General features: G+C 48.7%; 1 protein-coding gene across 7 annotated transcripts in view; it reads left to right on the top strand.

The window, feature by feature from the left end:
* COMMD10 (COMM domain containing 10) overlaps window positions 1–20180 on the top strand; it is a 788131-nt gene that overhangs the window by 110746 nt on the left and 657205 nt on the right. For all 7 annotated transcript variants that reach the window (XM_063964166.1, XM_063964165.1, XM_063964169.1 and 4 more), the window contains exon 4: window positions 9345–9500. In XM_063964166.1, the coding sequence (XP_063820236.1) occupies window positions 9345–9500 (156 nt within the window). The remainder of the gene's footprint in view (window positions 1–9344; window positions 9501–20180) is intronic.

The raw sequence follows: 20180 nt of genomic DNA on the forward strand, positions 1-20180 counted from the left end.
TGCACTGTATCATACATAAGCACTTTGATGGAGGCTCTTTGTGATTCGGCTTCTCTCTGGCCCGTTTCTGGGTGTCAGCTGTGCAGCTACCTTGCCATTACCCACGAGATCTCTTTCGTAGGCGTGTCGAGGGCGTGTAGCCAGATATATGTATTGTTCTGGGATCCCTGATCAGATGGATCTTTTGCACCCAGCATGGAGTAGGTATAAGTGCCATACTAATTCTGACTGCAGATTGCTATATACACATAAAGACCTACGGATACTCTCATTAGCATATGGTAGTACACCTGGCTGTCCGCACCTGTGCTCACCTTGTTTCTCAGAATTGGGCCCATTGTCACTTATAGCATATAATGTGGTTGATGATACAAATTCCTCCCAATTGTCCTGATATAAGCAGGACAATTGTCAGGGCAAAGTGTGATTGTGACACCCCCCCCAATGTGATTTACTGTGACCTACTCCTGATAGATTTCATGTACGCCTGCTGTACTCTTTCTATACCTGTCAGTTTTGGCAAATTATCAGTTCATGTGGTATAAATATCAGCTTTATACAGATGATAAACAATTCTAGCTGTCAGCCTGACCGCTCTCTTCCTTTCATAGATTGTATGCTTGCCTCTCAGAAATGTCAACATACAGTAGGTGGCAAAGATATGGCAAAATATAAACTTGCACACCGAAACTGCTGCTTTTTCCGCCCAAGCATTGTCCTCCCTGACGATCAATAATCTGGTCATTAATTCTGTGCCTCATGTTTTACATCTAGAAGTCATTAATAGATTCCTCTCATTTCTCCAACACATTGCAGCTTCATCCTGCAGTTTATTCCTAAGAACATTGCTAAAATATGACCTGACTCCTGTGTCCACTGCCAAAATACACATTACTTTCCCTTTGTGATTACAGTAATCTCTTACTTGCTAGTCTTCCCGCATTTTGATTTTCCTTACTTCAGCCCTTTCTACATGTAGGTACTAGACTCACATGCCATTACTTCCATCTGCTCCGTATCCATCATCCCTTTGTTCTAATCTCTCTTCTGACACCTTATCAAAATCCCACATTCTCAGTGTCCTATTTCTATACTACAAGGCTCTTCATAGACCTGCATCCATTCCTCTCACTTACATCTCTGACTTCACCTCTCTGTGAACCCCCTGCTCACTCCCCATGCTCTACTTTAGCTGACCTACTTGTTCACTCCTTGAGTCTTCATTCTTAAAATCCTTTTCTTATGCAGCTCCATATGTCTGGAACTCCCTACCTTCAAATATCCAGCTACATATAATGCTCTCACCACAAAGCTTTTAAAACCCCTCCCAAGCATCTTATGCTGAGTGAAGGAAAATATTCCCTTTGATGCTATTGTACTTAGACTCCCGTGGTCATTATTAATATAATCACAAAGTTATTACCTAGTGTTTCCTACCTAATTAGATTATAAACCCCTCGGGGGAACACTTAATTTCTCCAAGCGTTAAACTTGTATTGATCACAGAGTATTTTGTATGGTTCCATGTACTTTTTTTTGTAAATTTCTAGAGCATTGCATGCAGGGGAGTCAGAACATTTACAGGTTGGGGGGGGGGGCAAGAAAGATCCTCATTTTGGCGCTCCACTGTGGGCAGGACCACTGGGGAGGAGGAGGCAGTACTACCTGGACAAAAAGGAGGCCGCACCACGGTGGGGAGGATACATCTCTGTGCAACCCCCCCACCGCGACCCCCGCACTCACACATCACCCCCTGGCACTGTCACTACAATGCCTCTTAGGGGAGAAGGAGAGAGAGCGAGGGGAGTGAGAGAGAAACAAAGAGGGTGTCAGGGAGAGAGAGGGGGAGTGAGTGAGCGAGAGAAAGAGGGGAGAATGAAAGAGATGGTATCAGGGAGAAAGAGAGGAGCGAGAGAGAAAGAGTGTCAGGGTGAGAGAGCGGGTGTCAGAGGGGATCCGGTCGAGAGCCTGGCAGTTAGAACACCGACGCCGGAATCCCAACACTATTTGGAATGCCGACACTGAAATCCTGAATAGGGTCTACAGCCCGGCCCTGGTATCCCGACAGCAGGATCCAGAACGCTCATCCACCGCCACACCAGAGAGGTAAGCCACGGAGCAAGGGGTTAGGCTGTGGGAGGAGGGTTAGGTTTAGGTTGCGCCCTGGGGAGGTTAGGTTTAGCTGCTACTGGGCAGTGTTAGGGTTAGGCTGCGGAAGGGGGGGTGTAGGTTAGGGCTATAGATAGGATGGGCTAGGAGGCCAGGGGGGGAGGTGAGTAAACTTTCCTTCCACTGTTGGGATTCTAACTATAGGGATGCCGCGGTCTGACCACTGGCATCCCGGCCACTGGCAAATTAATTCCAACCCTGTGAGAGGGAGGGAGAGAGAAAGAACGGGGAGCAAGAGAGAGTGTCAGGGAAACAAAGACGGAGATACATAGAGAGAGAAAGAGGTGTCAAGGAGAAAGAGGGAAAGACAGTGTCAGGGAGAGAGAGACACTACCTGAACAGCACAGCTACAGGTCTCTCATGGAGGTGGGGCTTCCCATCATCAGGCCACGCCCCCTAAACAGCCGTGATTCGTGGCAGTGCTGAGTGCTCTGGTCCTGGACGTCTTCCCTGGTAAGGGGAGGGGGGGGGTTAGCGCATAGCCCCTGTGAACAGGGGTGTAACTAGAACTTTGTGGGCCCCATAGCAAAATGTTTAAGGGGTCCCCCAACTCAGGTCTCCAGAGAGAGAGAGAGATTGTGTGACTACAGGGACATAGATACAGAGAGAGTGGCTGCAGGGACATAGATACAGAGAGTGGCGGCAGGGACAGAGAGAGAATGCCGACAAACACATAGGGACAAAGATAGGCAGCAGGGACTTTGGGACAGAAAGAGGCAGCAGGTGAATAGAAACAAAGAGAGGCAGCAGGGACGTAGGTACAGATAAAGAGGCAGCAGAGACATAGGGACAGAGCGAAGCAGCAGGGACTTAGGGAGACACAGTAGGGACAAAGAGAGGCTGCAGGGAAGTAGGAACAGATAGAGGCAACAGGGACATAGGGACAGAGTGAGGGGCAGCAGGGACGTAAGGACAGAGGGAGGGGCAGTAGGGACGTAAGGACAGAGGGAGGGGCAGTAGGGACGTAAGGACAGAGGGAGGGGCAGCAGGGACGTAAGGAGAGAGAGAAGGGCATCAGGGACGTAGGGACAGAGAGGGCCAGCAGGGATGTAGAGACAGAGAGAGGCAGCAAGGATGTAGGGACAGAGGGAGGCCGCAGGGACAGAGAGAGGGGTAGCAAGGATGTAGGGACAGAGAGAGGGGCAGCAGGGTTGTAGGGACAGAGAGAGGCAGCAGGGTTGTAGGGACAGAGAGAGGCAGCAAGGATGTAGGGAGAGATAGGGAGCAAGGATGTAGGGAGAGATAGGGACAGATAGAGGCAGCAGGGATGTAGGGACAGAGAGAGGGGCAGCAGGGATGCAGGGACAGACAGGAAAAAACACATACATTGACCTCCACAGAAAAAAAAATACATATACATTGGCCTCCACAGAAAAAAAACCACAGAAATTTGTGTCCATAAACAAACACACATTGCTCCCTACTGGAAAATAAATCACATTGTTCCCTACAGAGAAAAAAATCAAAATCACAGTGAAAACAAAATAACATTGCTCACCACAGTGAAAAAAAAAAATCACATTACTCCCCACAGTAAAAATAAAATAAAAATAACATTGCTCCCTACAGGGAAACAAATAACATTGCTCCCCACAATGAAAACAAAATCACATTGCTCCCCACAGTGAAAAAAAAACATTGCTCCCCAAAGTCAGGAAAAAAAACATTGCTCCCCACAGTGAAAAGAAAAATCACATTGCTCCCCACAGTAAAAAAATAAAGAAATCACATTGCTCCCTACAGGGAAACAAATAACATTGCTCCCCACAATGAAATCAAAATCACATTGCTCCCCACAGTGAAAAATAAATCATTGCTCCCCAGTCAGAAAAAAAACATTGCTCCACACAGTGAAAAGAAAAATCACATTGCTCCCCACAGTAAAAAAAATAAATCACATTGCTCCCTACAGGGAAACAAATAACATTGCTCCCCACAATGAAAACAAAATTACATTGCTCCCCACAGTGAGAAAAAAAAACACATTGCTCCCCACAGTGAGAAAAAACCACATTGCTCCCCACAGTGAGAAAAAAACACATTGCTCCCCACAGTGAAAAAAAACACATTGCTCTCCACAGAGAAAGAAAATAACATTGGCACCACGTGTTGGGATTGTTTTGCCGGTGGTTGGGATCCAGAAGGTCAGCATACCAACCCCAGGATCCCGGCTACCAGAATGCCGGCGTGAGGGGGCGAGCGCAACGGAGTCCTTTGCGGGCTCGGTGGCTCACCGCAGGTTCTATTACCACTCTATGGGTGTCATGGACACTCACGAGTGGGAATAGGCCCTGTGTGTCGGCATGCCGATCGTCGGCATAGCCAGCGGTCAGGATTCTGGCATCGGCATCCTGACCGCGGGGATCCCGACCGCATGCTAGTACAACAGGGAAAGAAAATCACAATGGCCACACAAAAAAAAGAAAATAACAAACATTGTCCCCTACCTGTCGGAAGAAGGGCACTTAACTGTCTTCCCTGTCCCTCAATGGTGTGATTGCTTACAGGCATTCAGGCTTGTGTACAGACACACTGGTAAAATGGCAACATGGATGTGAGTGGAGAAAGACCAGGATAGGGGAACTGATGTGGGGAAGGGATGAGTGCTACAGATGGGAGGGGGGAGCTGTAGCTATGAGGGTAAAGAGGGAGTTTGGAACCATGAGGGGGAGAGCACAGTAAAGTACTACTATTGCGGGGGAGGGGGGGTTGTGTGGGCTGCAGGTGGAGGGGGGGGGGGTCGGAGTTTGGAGCCATGAGAGGGGCACAGTACAGGAGTACTGGTGCAGGGGAGGAGGGGGTCAGTGGTGCCACGGGTGGGGGTTGTAGTTTGGAGCAATGATGGGGGAGAGGACTGTACAGGAGTACTGGTGCGGGGGAAGGGGGATAGGGGGTTCCGCGAGAAGGGGGGTTGGAGTCTGGAGCAATGAGGGGGGAAGAGCACAGTACAGGAGTATTGGAGGGGGGAATGCAGGTGTGGGGGGGAAGAGTTTGGAGCCATGAGGGGGGATCGGGGTGCGGTCTACTGGTGCAGGGGAGGGGGGGGGGGTCGGGGTTCCGCAGTTGGGGGGGAACGGGACAGTACAGGTATGGGGGAGAGGGTGCCACAAGTGGAGGGGTTGGGGATTCCGCGGGGATAGGAAAGTACAAAAGTACTGGTGTGGGGGAGGGGGTGGTGTGGGGGTCGGGCAATGCCGCGGGTGGGGGGTGGGGTTGGACAGTACATGAGTACTGGTGTGGGGGAGGGGGTGCCGTGGGTGGGGGTTCGGGGATGCTGCGGGAGGGGGACAGTACAGGAGTACTGGTGTGGGGGAGGGGGTGCCGTGGGTGGGGGGGGTCGGGGATGCTGCGGGTGGGGGGGGACAGTACAGGAGTACTGGTGTGGGGGAGGGGATGCCGCGGGTGGGGGGGTGTTGGACAGTACAGGAGTACTGGTGTGGGGGAGGGGTTGCCGCGGGTGGGGGAGGGGATGCCGCGAGTGGGGGAGGACAGTACAGGAGTATTGGTGTGGGGGAGGGGGTGCCGCGGGTGGGGGGGTGTTGGACAGTACAGGAGTACTGGTGTGGGGGAGGGGGTGCGCGGGTGGGGGGTCGGGGATGCCGCGGGTGGGGGGGGGGGGGACTGTACAGGAGTACTGGTGTGGGGGATGGGGTGCCGCGGATGGGGTGGTCGGGGATGCCGCGGGTGGGGGGTAGGACAGTACAGTACAGGAGTACTGGTGTGGGGGAGGGAATGCCGCAGGTGGGGGGGGGGGAGGTCGGGGATGCCACGGGTGGGGGGGGGGGAGAGACAGTACAGGAGTACTGGTGTGAGGGAAGGGGTGCCGCGGGTGGGGGGGTCGGGGATGCCGCGGGTGGGGGAGGGACACAGTACAGGAGTACTGGTGTGGGGGAGGGGGGTGCCGCGGGTGGGCGGGGGTCGGGGATGCCGCGGGTGGGTGAGGAGGAGGACAGTACAGGAGTACTGGGGTGCGGGAAGGGGTGCTGTGAATGGGGGGGGTCGGAGTTCGGAGCCACGATGTGGGATAGGAGATTACAGGAGTACTGGTGCTGTGGGAGGGGGGGAGCTGCATGGGGGAGCCATGAGAGGAGATCCGAGATAGGTAACAGGAAGGGTACAGACTGGAGGTGGGCAGTGAATGATTGATCTGGGGAAGGGTCAGCCCCAGGCCCAGACTGGATCAGACATTGAATAAGGTGGGAGGCGACCTGCACCTCTGGCTCCTCCCCTGCCGGCATTGGAGGCGGCCGCTGCGGAGGACAGGGAGGGAGAGTGGATAGCACCCACTACTTCTTCCGGGCGAGAGACTTCCACTGCTCAGTCCCTGCTTTGCACGGAGGTTGTGATGTGCGGTCTTTCAACAGACCGCACATCGCTTCTCCTGCATGTTGGCGCCTCTCGTGTTTGGGGGGGGCAAGCTGCCCCATTGCCCCCCTGTTCCGACGCCTCTGATTGCATGCAATGTTGCTTATACTGTATAAATAAGATTATACATACTTGCAGATATAAATCATTCGGTTAATATTGAGGCTGTTTGAAGTCTTTCTTTGATAAATGGATCCAAAATATATGGATATGGGTCATTAGGTCGACCACACTTAGGTCGACATGTACTAGGTGACATAGAAAAAGGTTGATATGAGTTTTTTAACTTTTTTTTATGACGCTTTCTACGTAAAGTGACGGGGAACCCCAATTAGTGCACTGTCCCCTTGCATGGCTCTCTTCGCTCGCCATGCTTCGGGCAAGGGGCCTCGCTCCGCTACCGCTGCTCTCTTCACAGGTTACAATTCCCAATCGTAGTTTACGTGGATCGTAAAATATGAAAAAGTTGAAAAAAAATTTTTTTTAAAGTGAAAAACGAATGTCGACCTTTTTCCATGTCGACCTAGTGACCACGTTGACCTAATACATGTCGACCAATTGTGGTCGACCTAATGACCGTATCCCAAATATACTTAGGATCCAACACATTGTCAAATATTTAATTATATGTATAAAAAAAAGATAAAATACAAATTAGGTTGTTATATTGAAGGAAAAAAAGCAGCCACTATTTATCTTGATAAACTAATCTTTTACTTGTTGACCGGTAAATACAAAGTTTGTAAGTGGTTTGACATTTTATTTAAATACTATTAGGTTATATTCTCTTTTTTTTTGCTCTTTGAGAAGACAAATCTTTACAAGATTTATTTTCCAATGTAACCAACATAAAGTTTAATTGTGTTTATAGACCAAATTCTGCACACTTCCATGGCTTATTGTCGCCGCACTGGAGTGTTGTATGGAATCTCATATAATAACCAGTTTGCATTAGTGTTCAGGTTATTTAGGAGTCTACTGAATACTGCTTATTTAAGTCCATTTGGTCAGAGCATGACGAGTGAAAAGAAATAGATTACAAGTCTTTTGTCATGTTCGTTAAATAGATATTTGGCCAGTTTGGCAACAAATGTAGCTAAATTGGACATATCTAGTTGTTTGGGCCATTTAATAATATGGCTAGACCGCATGCGGTCTTCCAGGTTGGCTAGTCAAGTATTACATACGCAGACAGATATGGTAGTGATTCTAGTCACCGGTTGATTTGCGTTTTCAATCTGGTACTGTGGTTATCTTTTGGTCATTGAACCTGATTGAGTGATGGATGCAGTAACAGCCGCTACATGTGTGTTACAATACACTAGTGCCCCAGGTGGTGTCTCTAAATGTGGTCCATTGTTGGAAAGTGCAACATGCAGCAGAGTTCAAAATCATTCAAATTGGTTGAGTAGATAGGACAAGGATTTATCAAACGATTTGTTTGTCAAAAAAACATTACATAGGACGCGAGGACATCCCCTGAGGTTAGAAGAAAAAAAATTCCATACAAAACGGAGAAAAGTGTTCTTCACAGTAAGAACAGTAAAGATTTTGAATTCTTTGCCAGAGAAGATAGTAATGGTGGACTCAATCAATAAGTTTAAAAATGGATTAGATAAATTCCTAGCGCAAAAAAATATCCAAGGATACAGCATTTAATTAAGATAAAAAAACAAAAAAACAAAAAACCAAACATTTATTATACAGGTTGAACTCGATGGACATCTGTCTTTTTTGAACCTCAACAACTATGTACTATGTGACTATATGTTTACATTATAGAAAATCTGAATATTTGATTTTGATATGATCAAATACAATACAGGTTGAGTATCCCATATCCAAATATTCCGAAATACGGAATATTCCGAAATACGGACTTTTTTGAGTGAGACTGAGATAGTGAAACCTTTGTTTTTTGATGGCTCAATGTACACAAACTTTGTTTAATACACAAAGTTATTAAAATATTGTATTAAATGACCTTCAGGCTGTGTGTATAAGGTGTATATGAAACATAAATGAATTGTGTGAATGTACACACACTTTGTTTAATGCACAAAGTTATAAAAAATATTGGCTAAAATGACCTTCAGGCTGTGTGTATAAGGTGTATATGTAACATAAATGCATTCTGTGCTTAGATTTAGGTCCCATCACCATGATATCTCATTATGGTATGCAATTATTCCAAAATACGGAAAAATCCCATATCCAAAATACCTCTGGTCCCAAGCATTTTGGATAAGGGATACTCAACCTGTACTGTATTTTGAGTTTTAACATAAAGGGGCTGATTCAGAATTGGTAGTAAAGCAAACAAAAAAAAAGTGTCTCTTTACTCCTGGTCAGATCTGCTTGTGATGGGTGTTAATACATTTACTTTTTTTTTTTTTTTGCGTTCAGGGTAAATACAGGCTGCTTTTGCATGTAGCCCAAAGATGTGGGAGAGCATTACTTTTACACTGCAATGTAAGTTTTAACTAGGACCCTCCCTTCCCAAATATAAATCTCTCAGCACATTTTAACTCTGCCCCACCTTACACATGGTATTGTCATGTTGTAAAATGACTCCTTTTTTTTTTTTTTTGCTTAGCTCCCAACTCTGAATCAGCCCCAAAGTGCACAATGGCCATTCAGTGCTAGAACATAACCAACTCCACCTGTAAAGTAATTGAGTGTAGAGAACTATTTCAGCCATACACACAATATCTATGAAACCTGATACAAACGTGCTGTATTAAACAGTGAAGTGTTTATTTGAGCCAGAATTCTTTTCCTTTTACATTTTAAATATTATTTCTTTTCAGGCTGTGTATCATAATTTGAAAACGCTGGTCTTACGCCAGCAGCTGGAGAACATCCATCTTGAGCAGGTGAAAATTGATGCTTTTGCTAATGCCTGGGAGAATTCAGGGCAGGAGACTGTGGAGAAGTTTAGACAACGCATTCTGTCCCCAAAAAAGGTAATTATACCAGCATAAAGAAACACAAACAGGGTGCTAAACTCATTGTACGTAAAATACATTTCTTTCTTTTATTTATTTAGGTTTATATTTTTCTTATTAATAAAACTGCATGTGCAGGACAGAACTTTGTAGACCTTCCCAAGTTTCCATCTGTATTGGTAATACAAGTATATGGATGTTCCAATAATATGAGTGATGCTCCAAAATATACTGTAGCTGAACTAAACTACTTTGATATCCTACGATTCTTTCAGTCTCTTCTAATGAGCTTAGTCTAGCAGAAATGCAGGGAAACTGTAAGACTCTAGTGAGTCTTAAAGGGAACTTATACCGGAGACCACCACTGTAGGTAATTGCCATGTTGTGGGGATAATTATAATTGGTAAAAGTAGCATTCCTCCACTTTAAATTTTGGAGTTCCAGTGATTCTCCGTATTCTCCCGCACAGTGTGTGTAACATCATGGCATGTTAGTTGACCATGAAAACTTCTAGTCACCTACCAAAGTCTGACAGACATTGGACTTACAGTAGCCCTACCTAGCTGTTAGTTGAGTGGAATTTAGAGATACCTAGAAAATACAGTGATTGTAAACTGCCTCTTAGTTGGGGTTATGCCTAGTCTACAGTATAGTGAACGCCTTGCTACCTGTTCTTGAAAACGGTATAGATATGTATAGAGATGTATGAGGTACAGTATATAGATAGATAAATAGATAGATGTTACAACAAAACAGTAAAAAAAAAAAAGGAGCCAACAGACAGTGTATTAAAGAAATATGGGTTGAGTCTCTCATATCTGAAAATCCAAAATCCAGTATTTTTTGAGCGCGACTGAGCTAGTGACACCTTTTGCTTTCCGATGGTTCAGTGTACACAAGCTGTGGTTTAGGCACATAATTATTAAAAATATTGTATAATATTACCTTTAGGCTGTGTATATAAGGTGTATGTGAAACATACATGCCATGCCAATATGCCATGCAGCGTGAGATGCCTGGCGAGAGTGAGCTGCCAGGTACCGTGCAAGCAATGTGGCTAGGATGCATGAAGAGTTTGTGCTGATTATTTTGATTTATGACACTTGTATATTGTGTGTGACCGAGTCTGTACACGGAGCAGGACATGTATTGGAAAAAAGCGCTTTTTATACAGACTCAGAGACTCGCATACCGATATACAAATGTCATATATCAAATGAAACGCACAGTCTCCTCGTGTCCTAGTCACATTGCGTTGTGACTAATATGCATTTACGACAAAAAAGACGCCTGGCGCTAGAAGATTCTCACGCGACCTGGTGTGACTGCAGCAAAAGATGTATGAGGACACATCTGTAAATCCATTTCATGTTTAAACTTGGGTCCCATCCCCAAGGTATCTCATTATGGTATGCAAATATTCGAAAATTTGGAAAAAAGCATTTTGAATACGGGAAACTCAACCGGTAATCCATTCCTTTCTGCTGCGGGGTACACTGGGCTCCACAAGGAATAACATCGGGGTGTAGAGTAGGATCTTGATCTGAGGCACCAACAGGCTCAAAGCTTTGACTGTTCCCAAGATGCACAGCGCCGCCTCCTCTATAACCCCGGCTCCGTGCACAGGAGCTCAGTTTTGTAGTTGGTGCCATGCAGTAAGCAGGCATACAACAGGAGGGCTGCCTTTTGCAGTCTATTGGTAGCTTTATTTGAAGAAATGGAAAGAAGAATACTTCTACAGACTTCAAGGGCTGCAGCATGTAAAGTCACATAGACTTTCTTGGCTGCAGCTTCATCACCCCCCCAGTGGCGCTGTTAACTCCCGCGCCCTGGTTGCCGGGTCACTACAGCGGAGGCTCCGGTATCTTTCCTACGTCAGTCACACACACGCCGCTGCCCTCCAGGATGGCGCAGCCGCAAGTACGGGGGAGGTAAGGGGTCTCTTTGGCAGCACATTACCGCGATCTGGCGCGCCCGTGGGAGGCGGGCCGAGTGCGCGCTGGCGTGGACACTGTTATTGGCAGCCGCTCCACTAGCCACCAGGGACATTGGGCACAGGTGTGTGGGTTTTTTCTCTCTTAAAGCCCCGTTTTCAAAGCCTGCAGCGCCCAGTGGGGATGCTAGCAGGGGGAGTAGGCCTAACCTGTAGCCCCTCCCCCAGGGCGCCATTTCTGTAAATGTTCCCGCCCTGGAGCTGCATTTCTCTCCCTCACTCCCTGTCAGCAGCCATCACAAAGGGAGCTGAGCTGTTCCTGGGACTGCTGGGGCAAATCCTCCTCTGTAAAGCCACCTGATCACCAGCGCTGTGCATATTGTAGAACACTTAAGTATTTTACCTGTCACTGGGACAGTGTTAGTTAAGAAAGAGTGCATACATTCAGGGTTGTGTGGTACAAACACCCTGTGATATACATCTAGTATCTACTGTGCTTTGTTATATCTGTTGTTGACACATATAGCCATACTGAGTATTACTTTGTATTGCTAGTCCAGTGCAGTTTTATGGTGCATAATTTCTGCATGGTACATTTGTGACTATATATGTGTGTGTCCATGTAGCTGCTGCATGGCTGCCTTATTGGGTATTTCATTCAGCATGCTACTCCTATATTCCTATACCTGAGGGGGCTGAGTGTATCAGTTTTTTTCCGTATAATATAGGATTTTTTTCACAAGATATATTTGCTGTGTATTTTTACTTGTGATTTATAGTCACCCTATATATCTCTTGAACTCCCGGTTTGTTCTGACACAGTCACACTTCACTGGGAGTTCTTGCTAGGTATATCGCTGCTAAGACTTGTACCAGGTTGCCTTATATTGTGCAGATTAGTATGTCAGCTACACGTAGCAACGGAGCTGGGGCTTCTCCCACATTGCGTGGTGGTGATGCCGCAGACGCGTTGGAGGAAAATATGGCAGCTGAGAGTTCAGGTTCAGGGGGTTCCTTACCCTCCAGTGGGTTTGTAGCACCGGGGGCATCACATGATCCACCTTGGGCTACCTTTTTCACGCTGTTAAATACGCTTGTAACTAAATTGTCACCCCCTGTGGGACCACCTGTGCCAATGCAGCAGTTTATGGTCCCTGCTATTAATCTGCCATGGGCAGATCAAATCTCCACTCAGTTACAGCAAGTGAACCGGTCATTGACTAAATCTAAGTGTCACTCTCGCCAGCCTAAGACTAAGTCGTCTTCTAAACGGGCCATTACCTCCTCCCAATCCACTGCTATCCCAGACACGTCGTCTGAGGAGGATGGTGCATATACTGATCCCACAGACACTGACTCAGATGTTTCTGATGGGGAAGGGAAATCATTGGTGGATGTCCCGGATTTGATTGAGGCACATAGGCTCATTCTTCAGGTGGCTGATGATCCTGCGCCTGAGGCTGTCTCTAAAAAGCCAGATTGATTTAAACGTAAGAAGGTGGTTAAACAAGTTTTACCTCATTCTCAACACCTGACTGACACGTCAGGAATCCTGGGAAAATCCGGGGACAAAATTCACACCAAATAAGAGGCTGTTGGCTCGCTATCCTCTCTCACCTGTGTAAACATTGTGAAACTCCTCCACCTGTAGATTCTCATGTGGCGCGCATGGTTGTTTCCTCTGCTTTGCCAGTAACTACCGTCACCTCTCTGAAGGAACCGACGGATAGACGTGTGGAGGGTTGTTTGAAAGCGATTTACACCCTAACGGGGGCTGTGCATAGGCTAACTATTGCAGCGACATGGGCTGCTGAAGCTGTTGAGGCGTGGGCTCAGGAGTTAGAGGCGGAGCTGCCTTCTAATGCTTTTGAGCATGCTCGACAATGTCTCTCATATATTACCACGGCTTCTCTATACCTTAAGGAGGCGGCCTCCGATGCAGGGGTGCTGGCGGCCAAGGCTGCTACTACGTCCGTCTTGGCCAGACGTATCCTTTGTTTGAGATCGTGGTCGGTGGATATGGATTCCAAGAAAACCATGGAGGTGCTTCCGTTCAAGGGAGACATTCTCTTTGGAGAAGTCCTCAATAAGATTGTGGCTGACCTGGCTACTACTAAAACAGCTTGCCTACCTAGTACGGCTCCTTCCGCACAGAAGGCTAAAAGTACTTTCCCTCGGCCCTTTTGTCCTCCAGGTAAAGCAAGAGGTCAGGCGTACCCAAAGCAAGCTCGTGCTTCCAGACCTGCAAAACCCGTTAGCCTGCTTCCAAAACTGACAAGCCTGTCGCTTGACGGGGCGGGCCTCCCTCGGGGGGATCCCAGGGTGGGGGTCCGACTTCTAGGTTTTGCCCAGGAATGGTTGAAGACCACTTCAGATACCTGGGTAACGGAAGTCGTCACTCAAGGTTACGCCGTACCCTTCAAGAATCGTCCCCCTCATCGATTTTGCCTGACAGATGTGCCTCTGGACCCGTCAAAAGCAAACACTCTGCACTCGGTGGTACATTCCCTCCTGACCACAGGAGTGGTGGTACAGGTGCCTCTAGCTCAGAGCGGGAAGGGGTACTATTCTACGCTGTTTCTAGTCCCGAAACCAAACGGGTTCTCGCGGCCCATTCTCAATCTGAAGTCCTTGAAAAATATGTGCGGGTCTCCAAGTTTCGTATGGAAACTCTGCGCTCTATTGTTCTGGCCTTGGAGCCTGGGGACTATATGGTCTCCCTGGACATACAGGATGCCTACCTGCATTATCCCATTGCAGTGTCTCATCGGCAGTACCTGAGGTTCGCGTTGGGCAACCTTCATTACCAATTTCGGGCTTTACCCTTTGGTTTGACAACGGCTCGCCGAGTTTTCACCAAAGTAATGGCGGTCATGACGACTTCACTTCGCCGTCAAGGGGTCGGGATACTACCGTACCTAGACGATTTGTTGGTCCTGGCAAATTCCCCAGAAATTCTCCTGCGTCATCTAGATCTGACTGTCCAGGTCATGACAGCCCACGGGTGGCTTGTCAACTGGAAGAAATCATCCCTGGTTCCTGCTCTGAGCATGGTTCACCTGGGAGCGTTATTGGACACTCACAACCAGCGGTTGTTCCTGTCTCAGGAGAAAGTCCTGAAACTTCAGGACAGGATTCGATGCTTCCTATCTCGTCCGCAAGTGTCGATTCATTCGGCAATGCAAGTGCTAGGTCTCATGGTGTCGGCTTTCGACATGGTGTAGTATGCTCAATTCCATTCTCGCCCTCTGCAGAAGTTGATTCTGTCCAAGTGGGATGGCCTGCCTCACCGGATTAGATCTCACATGATCTCCTCGTCTCCGGAGGTCCGCCTGTCACTGAGCTGGTGGCTTCAGGACCAACGATTGAGCAGGGGCCATCCCTTCTGGATATCCAACTGGGTCCTGCTGACAACGGATGCCAGTCTGAGAGGTTGGGGCGCGGTGTTGGAATAGCACTCTCTCCAGGGTCGGTGGACTGAGGAGGTGTTACTACTCTCGATAAACATTCTGGAATTGCGGGCAGTGTTCAATTCGTTGACAATGGCCCAGCATCTGATACAGAACAGACCTGTTCAAGTACAATCGGACAACGCCACCACGGTGGCGTACATCAATCATCAAGGCGGCACTCGAAGCCGCATTGCAATGAGGGAAGTATCACGGATTCTTCAGTGGGCAGAACGCCATCTGCCGGCCATATCATCAGGTTAATTCCGGGCGTTCTGAACTGGGAAGCGGACTATCTCAGTCGTCAGGACGTACACGCCGGAGAGTGGAGCCTCCATCCAGAGGTGTTTCAACTTCTCGTGGACATGTGGAGCCTTCCAGATGTGGATCTGATTGCGTCTCGACACAATCACAAGGTTCCGGTCTTCGGAGCAAGGACAAGGTATCCTCAAGCAGCGTTCATGGACGCTCTGGCAATTCCATGTAAGTTTCGGCTGCCGTATGTGTTCCCTCCGATGTCACTCCTGCCCAGAGTAATACGGAAGTTCAAGCAAGAAGGAGGAATCCTACTTCTGGTCGCTCCAGTGTGGCCCAATCGGCACTGGTTCTCCGATCTTCATGGCCTCTCGTTGGATCGCCCCTTCTACTTCTACAACGACCAGACCTCCTCGTTCAGGGCCCTTGTGTTTACCAGGACTTGGCCCGTCTGGCTTTGACGGCATGGCTCTTGAAGCTTCCGTCCTGAGGGCCAAGGATTTTTCTGAGTTGGTCGTTCAAACTATTTTGAAGGCCCGTAAGCCGGCTTCTGCTCGGATCTACCATAGTTTCTGGAATGATTACTTTACTTGGTGTGTTTCTAACAATCATGACGTTTTCAAGTTTAGTACGGCCAAAATATTGGCTTTTCTACAACAGGGCCTGGACTTAGGCCTGCGTCTGGCCTCCCTCAAGGTTCACATCTCTGCCTTGTTGGTTTGGTTTCAGAGAAAGATTGCTACCCTACCTGATGTCCATACATTTACTCAGGGTGTGTTGCGGATTCAGCCTCCTTATGTGCCACCTTTTGTACTGTTTGGTTTTCACAAACGTGGCTGGCCTGCTTCCAAGCAGACTCTTGCCAGATGGATTAGAATGGTGATTGCACATGCTTATGTACAGGCCGGTCGTCCGGTTCCTGCTACCATCAAAGCCCATTCTACTCGGTCGGTTGGACCTTCTTGGGCGGCCCACCGTGGTGCGACCCTTGAACAGTTGTGCAAGGCGGCTACGTGGTCCTCTGGGAACACGTTCATTAGGTTCTATGCCTTCGATACTTCCGCCTCCCAGGATGCTTCCTTTGGACGCCGGGTTCTTGTGCCCGCTACAGTGCGTCCCCTCCCATAAGGAACTGCTTTAGGACATACCCAATGTTATTCCTTGTGGAGCCCAGTGTACCCCGCAGCAGAAAACGAGATTTATGGTAAGAACTTACCGTTGTTAAATCTCTTTCTGCGAAGTACACTGGGCTCCACAAGGCGCCCACCCTGACGCACATAGCTTCTTTGGGTTGGTTTGGCATTAGCCGCTGACACCCTCTCCTGTGGCGAGTGTGTGGTGGGATTGGCTACGAGCGATTGTCATCTCTGGTACCTGCTACTGCATTGGGCTGGTTAACGAAACTGAGCTCCTGTGCACGGAGGCGGGGTTATAGAGAAGGCGGCGCTGTGCATCTTGGGAACAGTCAATGCTTGGAGCCTGTTGGTGCCTCGGATCAAGATCCCACTCTACACCCCGATGTTATTCCTTGTGGAGCCCAGTGTACCTCGCAGAAATAGATTTAACCATGGTAAGTTCTTACCATAAATCTCGTTTTATTAAATCTTGAAGCAGTGGCAGCAAATTGACAGCATCTGTTTCGATCTGGTGCACAGATCTTTGTCAAGACACACAAACACCCATAAATCTTCACTATATAAAAGCGAAATGACACCAAGCCAAGTTCAGTACTTCTAAGACCTACCCAATCACTGTTGTCCATCACAGTGACACTCGTAATCATATGAAAACCGTTGCCAGGACAACCGCTATGGATAACAATGGTCAGTCAGATGCAACAGACTACTGTTGGTGGTGTGATTACGCCTTCTATAAACACAACTAACCGAATACAAGCTGATACATGGTCATTACTCTGAAACGAGCATATACAAACTGAAACGTACTAGCAGTAAAACAAAACAACCAGCACGAATAAAATAAAGTTTTAAATTGTGGAAGAAGGGCCATAGGACATCAACCACTTTATCAGCTGCACACAAAATATTGGCCATTTACAGTATTACCAACAGTATGGCCACAGGCGTCACAAGGGTGTCACCCTTCCAGGGGGTGAACCCAAAATGCCAGCTCCTTCACAGTGACAGGAATGAAGCTGAAGTGTGAGAGTATCCTGTATCAACCGTCTTTAACTGTAAAGAAGCCAGCATTGCAGACACTAGTCTCCAGGGGCGCTGGTCATACTCTCGGAGTGAGGTAATGGGGGCTTCTCACTAGGCCAGTGAGGTCTGCGTTGGGGACTCCCTTGAGGCCACGCCCTTTTTTCAGACATGCGCCCAGGTGCTGCCACTACGTGTGCCATTCCTCAGCAGCACATTGCATCAATGTTGTGAATTGAATTCCTCCCCAAAGAGCAGAAGAGACCAGTGGCGTGCGGTGAGGTCAGTGGCTGGTGAGGCACTGCAGCCATAATCTCTGTTGAGTCCCGCCAATGTCATCTACCGCCGCTGAGCCAATGCCCGCTACTGCCGCCACTAATGGGCGCTGCCCTGCCAATGGCCTACAAAATCGCCACCATCAATTGCCCGACCCCCAGCTGCTAACCTGCATCTCAGTCTGATGCCGCCAGTGCCTGCAGCCTGCCTGCTCATCAAATTTGTGATGAGCACCCGGCTAATATATTGTCAATTTTTATAAATTTATGGAAGAGAGAACAAAGACATATGGGGATATGGAAGAGACAGGAGGAATAGGGATAGACGAGAGTAGGAATAGGGGGAGATGGCAGAGAGAGAGAGGAGGAATAGGTGGGAGACAACGCAGAGGGAGAGAGGAGGAATGGGGGAGAATGAAGAGAGAGACGGAATAGGGGCAGAAGGAAGAGAGAGAAGGAATAGAGGGAGATGGGAGAGGAGGAATAGAGGAGATGGCAAACAGAGGAGAAATAGGGGTGTACGGTAAAGAGGAGTAGCGAGGAAACAGGAGAGAGAGGAATAGAGGGAGATGGCAGAGAGAGAGGAGGAATGGGGGAGACTGGAGAGAGGAAGGAGGATCAGGCGGGCAGACTGGGAGTAGTAGTGGAGAGCAGGGGGTGGAATGGAAGTAGTGGTGGAGAGAGGGGGACAGATTTGGAGTAACAGTAGTGCAGAATAGGGGGACAGGCAGAGAGTAATAGAAGGGGGGGCAGGATGGGAGTAGTGGTGGGAAAAAGTGGTCAGTATGGGATCTCACCCCCTCTTAGGCAGCCACCGGGTCCTGGCTACCATTGCTCCTTCCATGCAAGCTCACACAGGACGGACAGCCTGAGTGGAAGTAATGGGTTCTGCTCCTCCGGTAGCTCGCACCAGTCTGTTCTCTGCGTAGTCCAAGAGAGGGTAGACGTGGCCTGCTATCGGGTTAGGTGTGGGGCCGGGGCCGCACCTCCGCACCAGCTAAGCTGTACATAAGGCTGTTCATGTTTCCTGGCTGCCCTCCTCATCACTGGTGACGGGCAAAGTTTGCAGGCTGCAGCCCACAGACGTTCCCCTGAGCATACTGACGCTGTCTGTCCCAATTCCCTTTGTGACAGTCAGCGGCGGTGTGCAGCCCTGGGAAGGGGCTTGATCTCTGCTGCAGTCCTGCTACCGCTAGCGTTTAGAGCCGCAGCATAGAGGGAGACTCTATGCCGCAGCTGTAAACTCCAGCGGCGGCGACAGGGGGTAAGGGGAGGGGGGCTTCACTGTCGGCCACCACTAGTGTAAGCTCGGCGGGGTGGGAAGGTGGCTATTGTTCCCTGCCCACTGCCCAATCATAATGAGCCTCAGGATCTGGAATACACATTTTCAGAAATATACTATTCGACTGTCATTTAATACAGAAAAAAACAGAGGAGGAACTTGAAGTAAAAGAATACCTTGCAGGCTTTGCACTACTAACTAAGTCAACAGCCCAGTAGGAACACAGCAAATGCCCTGCATATAGGAAGTAACAATATAAATTAACCTTTGACAGGTACCTGTACCATTACCCCCACTGTACGACAAACACCTACACTATCCTACCCCGGTAGTGACCTGTACTGTACACCCCACTGGTAGGTCCTGCAGCAGAGAGTCATCATCCCAACCCCAGCTGCACTATTATTATCTCTTGATGGGTGGCATGCTGGTACTTGTAGTACTTACCACACACAGTGAGGTTGTGCAGCAGCTGGGAGTCCAGCACCTGGTTCCAGCTATTGAGCAGCACTAGAAGGCAGGTTACCATTTTTCCTCCACCTGCAGACCATGTCAGCGGTGTCTGCCGGGCTCGGCAGCCACCACCCCAACATCCACAGCAACAGCAGGTGTGAATTTGGTGCCTGGTCCGACAGGCGCTCATGGAGACACAGCAACATGGCGCTGCCATCATTTGCAGTCTGGCGCTGTCCACAGCGGCGGCTCCTAATTGGCGCCAGATTTGAAATGACAGTGGTGCCGTAATGCTGTCTGTCCATGTATGCCTGCGGTGCACCAACTGTAATGAGCAGGCAGCCCGGCCTCAACTACTGTACGGTACCCTTCGGTGTCCCTGGCCGGACCAGCCAGTAATTAAACCGGGTGGCTGGCCTGTAATGCTGTCCTCACCGGGCGCCGCTGGAGGGGATTGGCCACTCAGCAATTATTACAGGTGTGTGTGGGGAGGGTGCCGGCAGCCGGACATAAGGCATCCCCGTGTGTTCGATGAGCGGCTGCGACGGGGGCAAGGGGGGGCACCACTGGTGTATGCTCGGCGGGGTGCGGAGGTTCACAGCAGTCAGTGCCCTGCCCATTGCCCAATCATAGCGAGCCTCAGTGACAGGGCCGTGCTTTCATGAGCTGAAAGCACGCCCCTTGTCAAAGAGGCACTTCTGTTAGGTGCCGCTTTCAAGGCTCTTTCTAATGGGCTTTTACAGCCCGCTGCCTAGCCCCGCCCCCTGCTTCCGGCCCTTTCACATACACAGCGGTGCCTCCGAAACACATGTAGACTGTTTTTTTTTTTACAAACTAAAAATGATTAACATATAAAGTCTAAAGTACATACTTATGACACATAATATGTGTC

The sequence above is a fragment of the Pseudophryne corroboree genome, chromosome 1 (genome assembly GCF_028390025.1).
Source record: "Pseudophryne corroboree isolate aPseCor3 chromosome 1, aPseCor3.hap2, whole genome shotgun sequence".
NCBI classification, from domain to species: Eukaryota; Metazoa; Chordata; class Amphibia; order Anura; family Myobatrachidae; genus Pseudophryne; species Pseudophryne corroboree.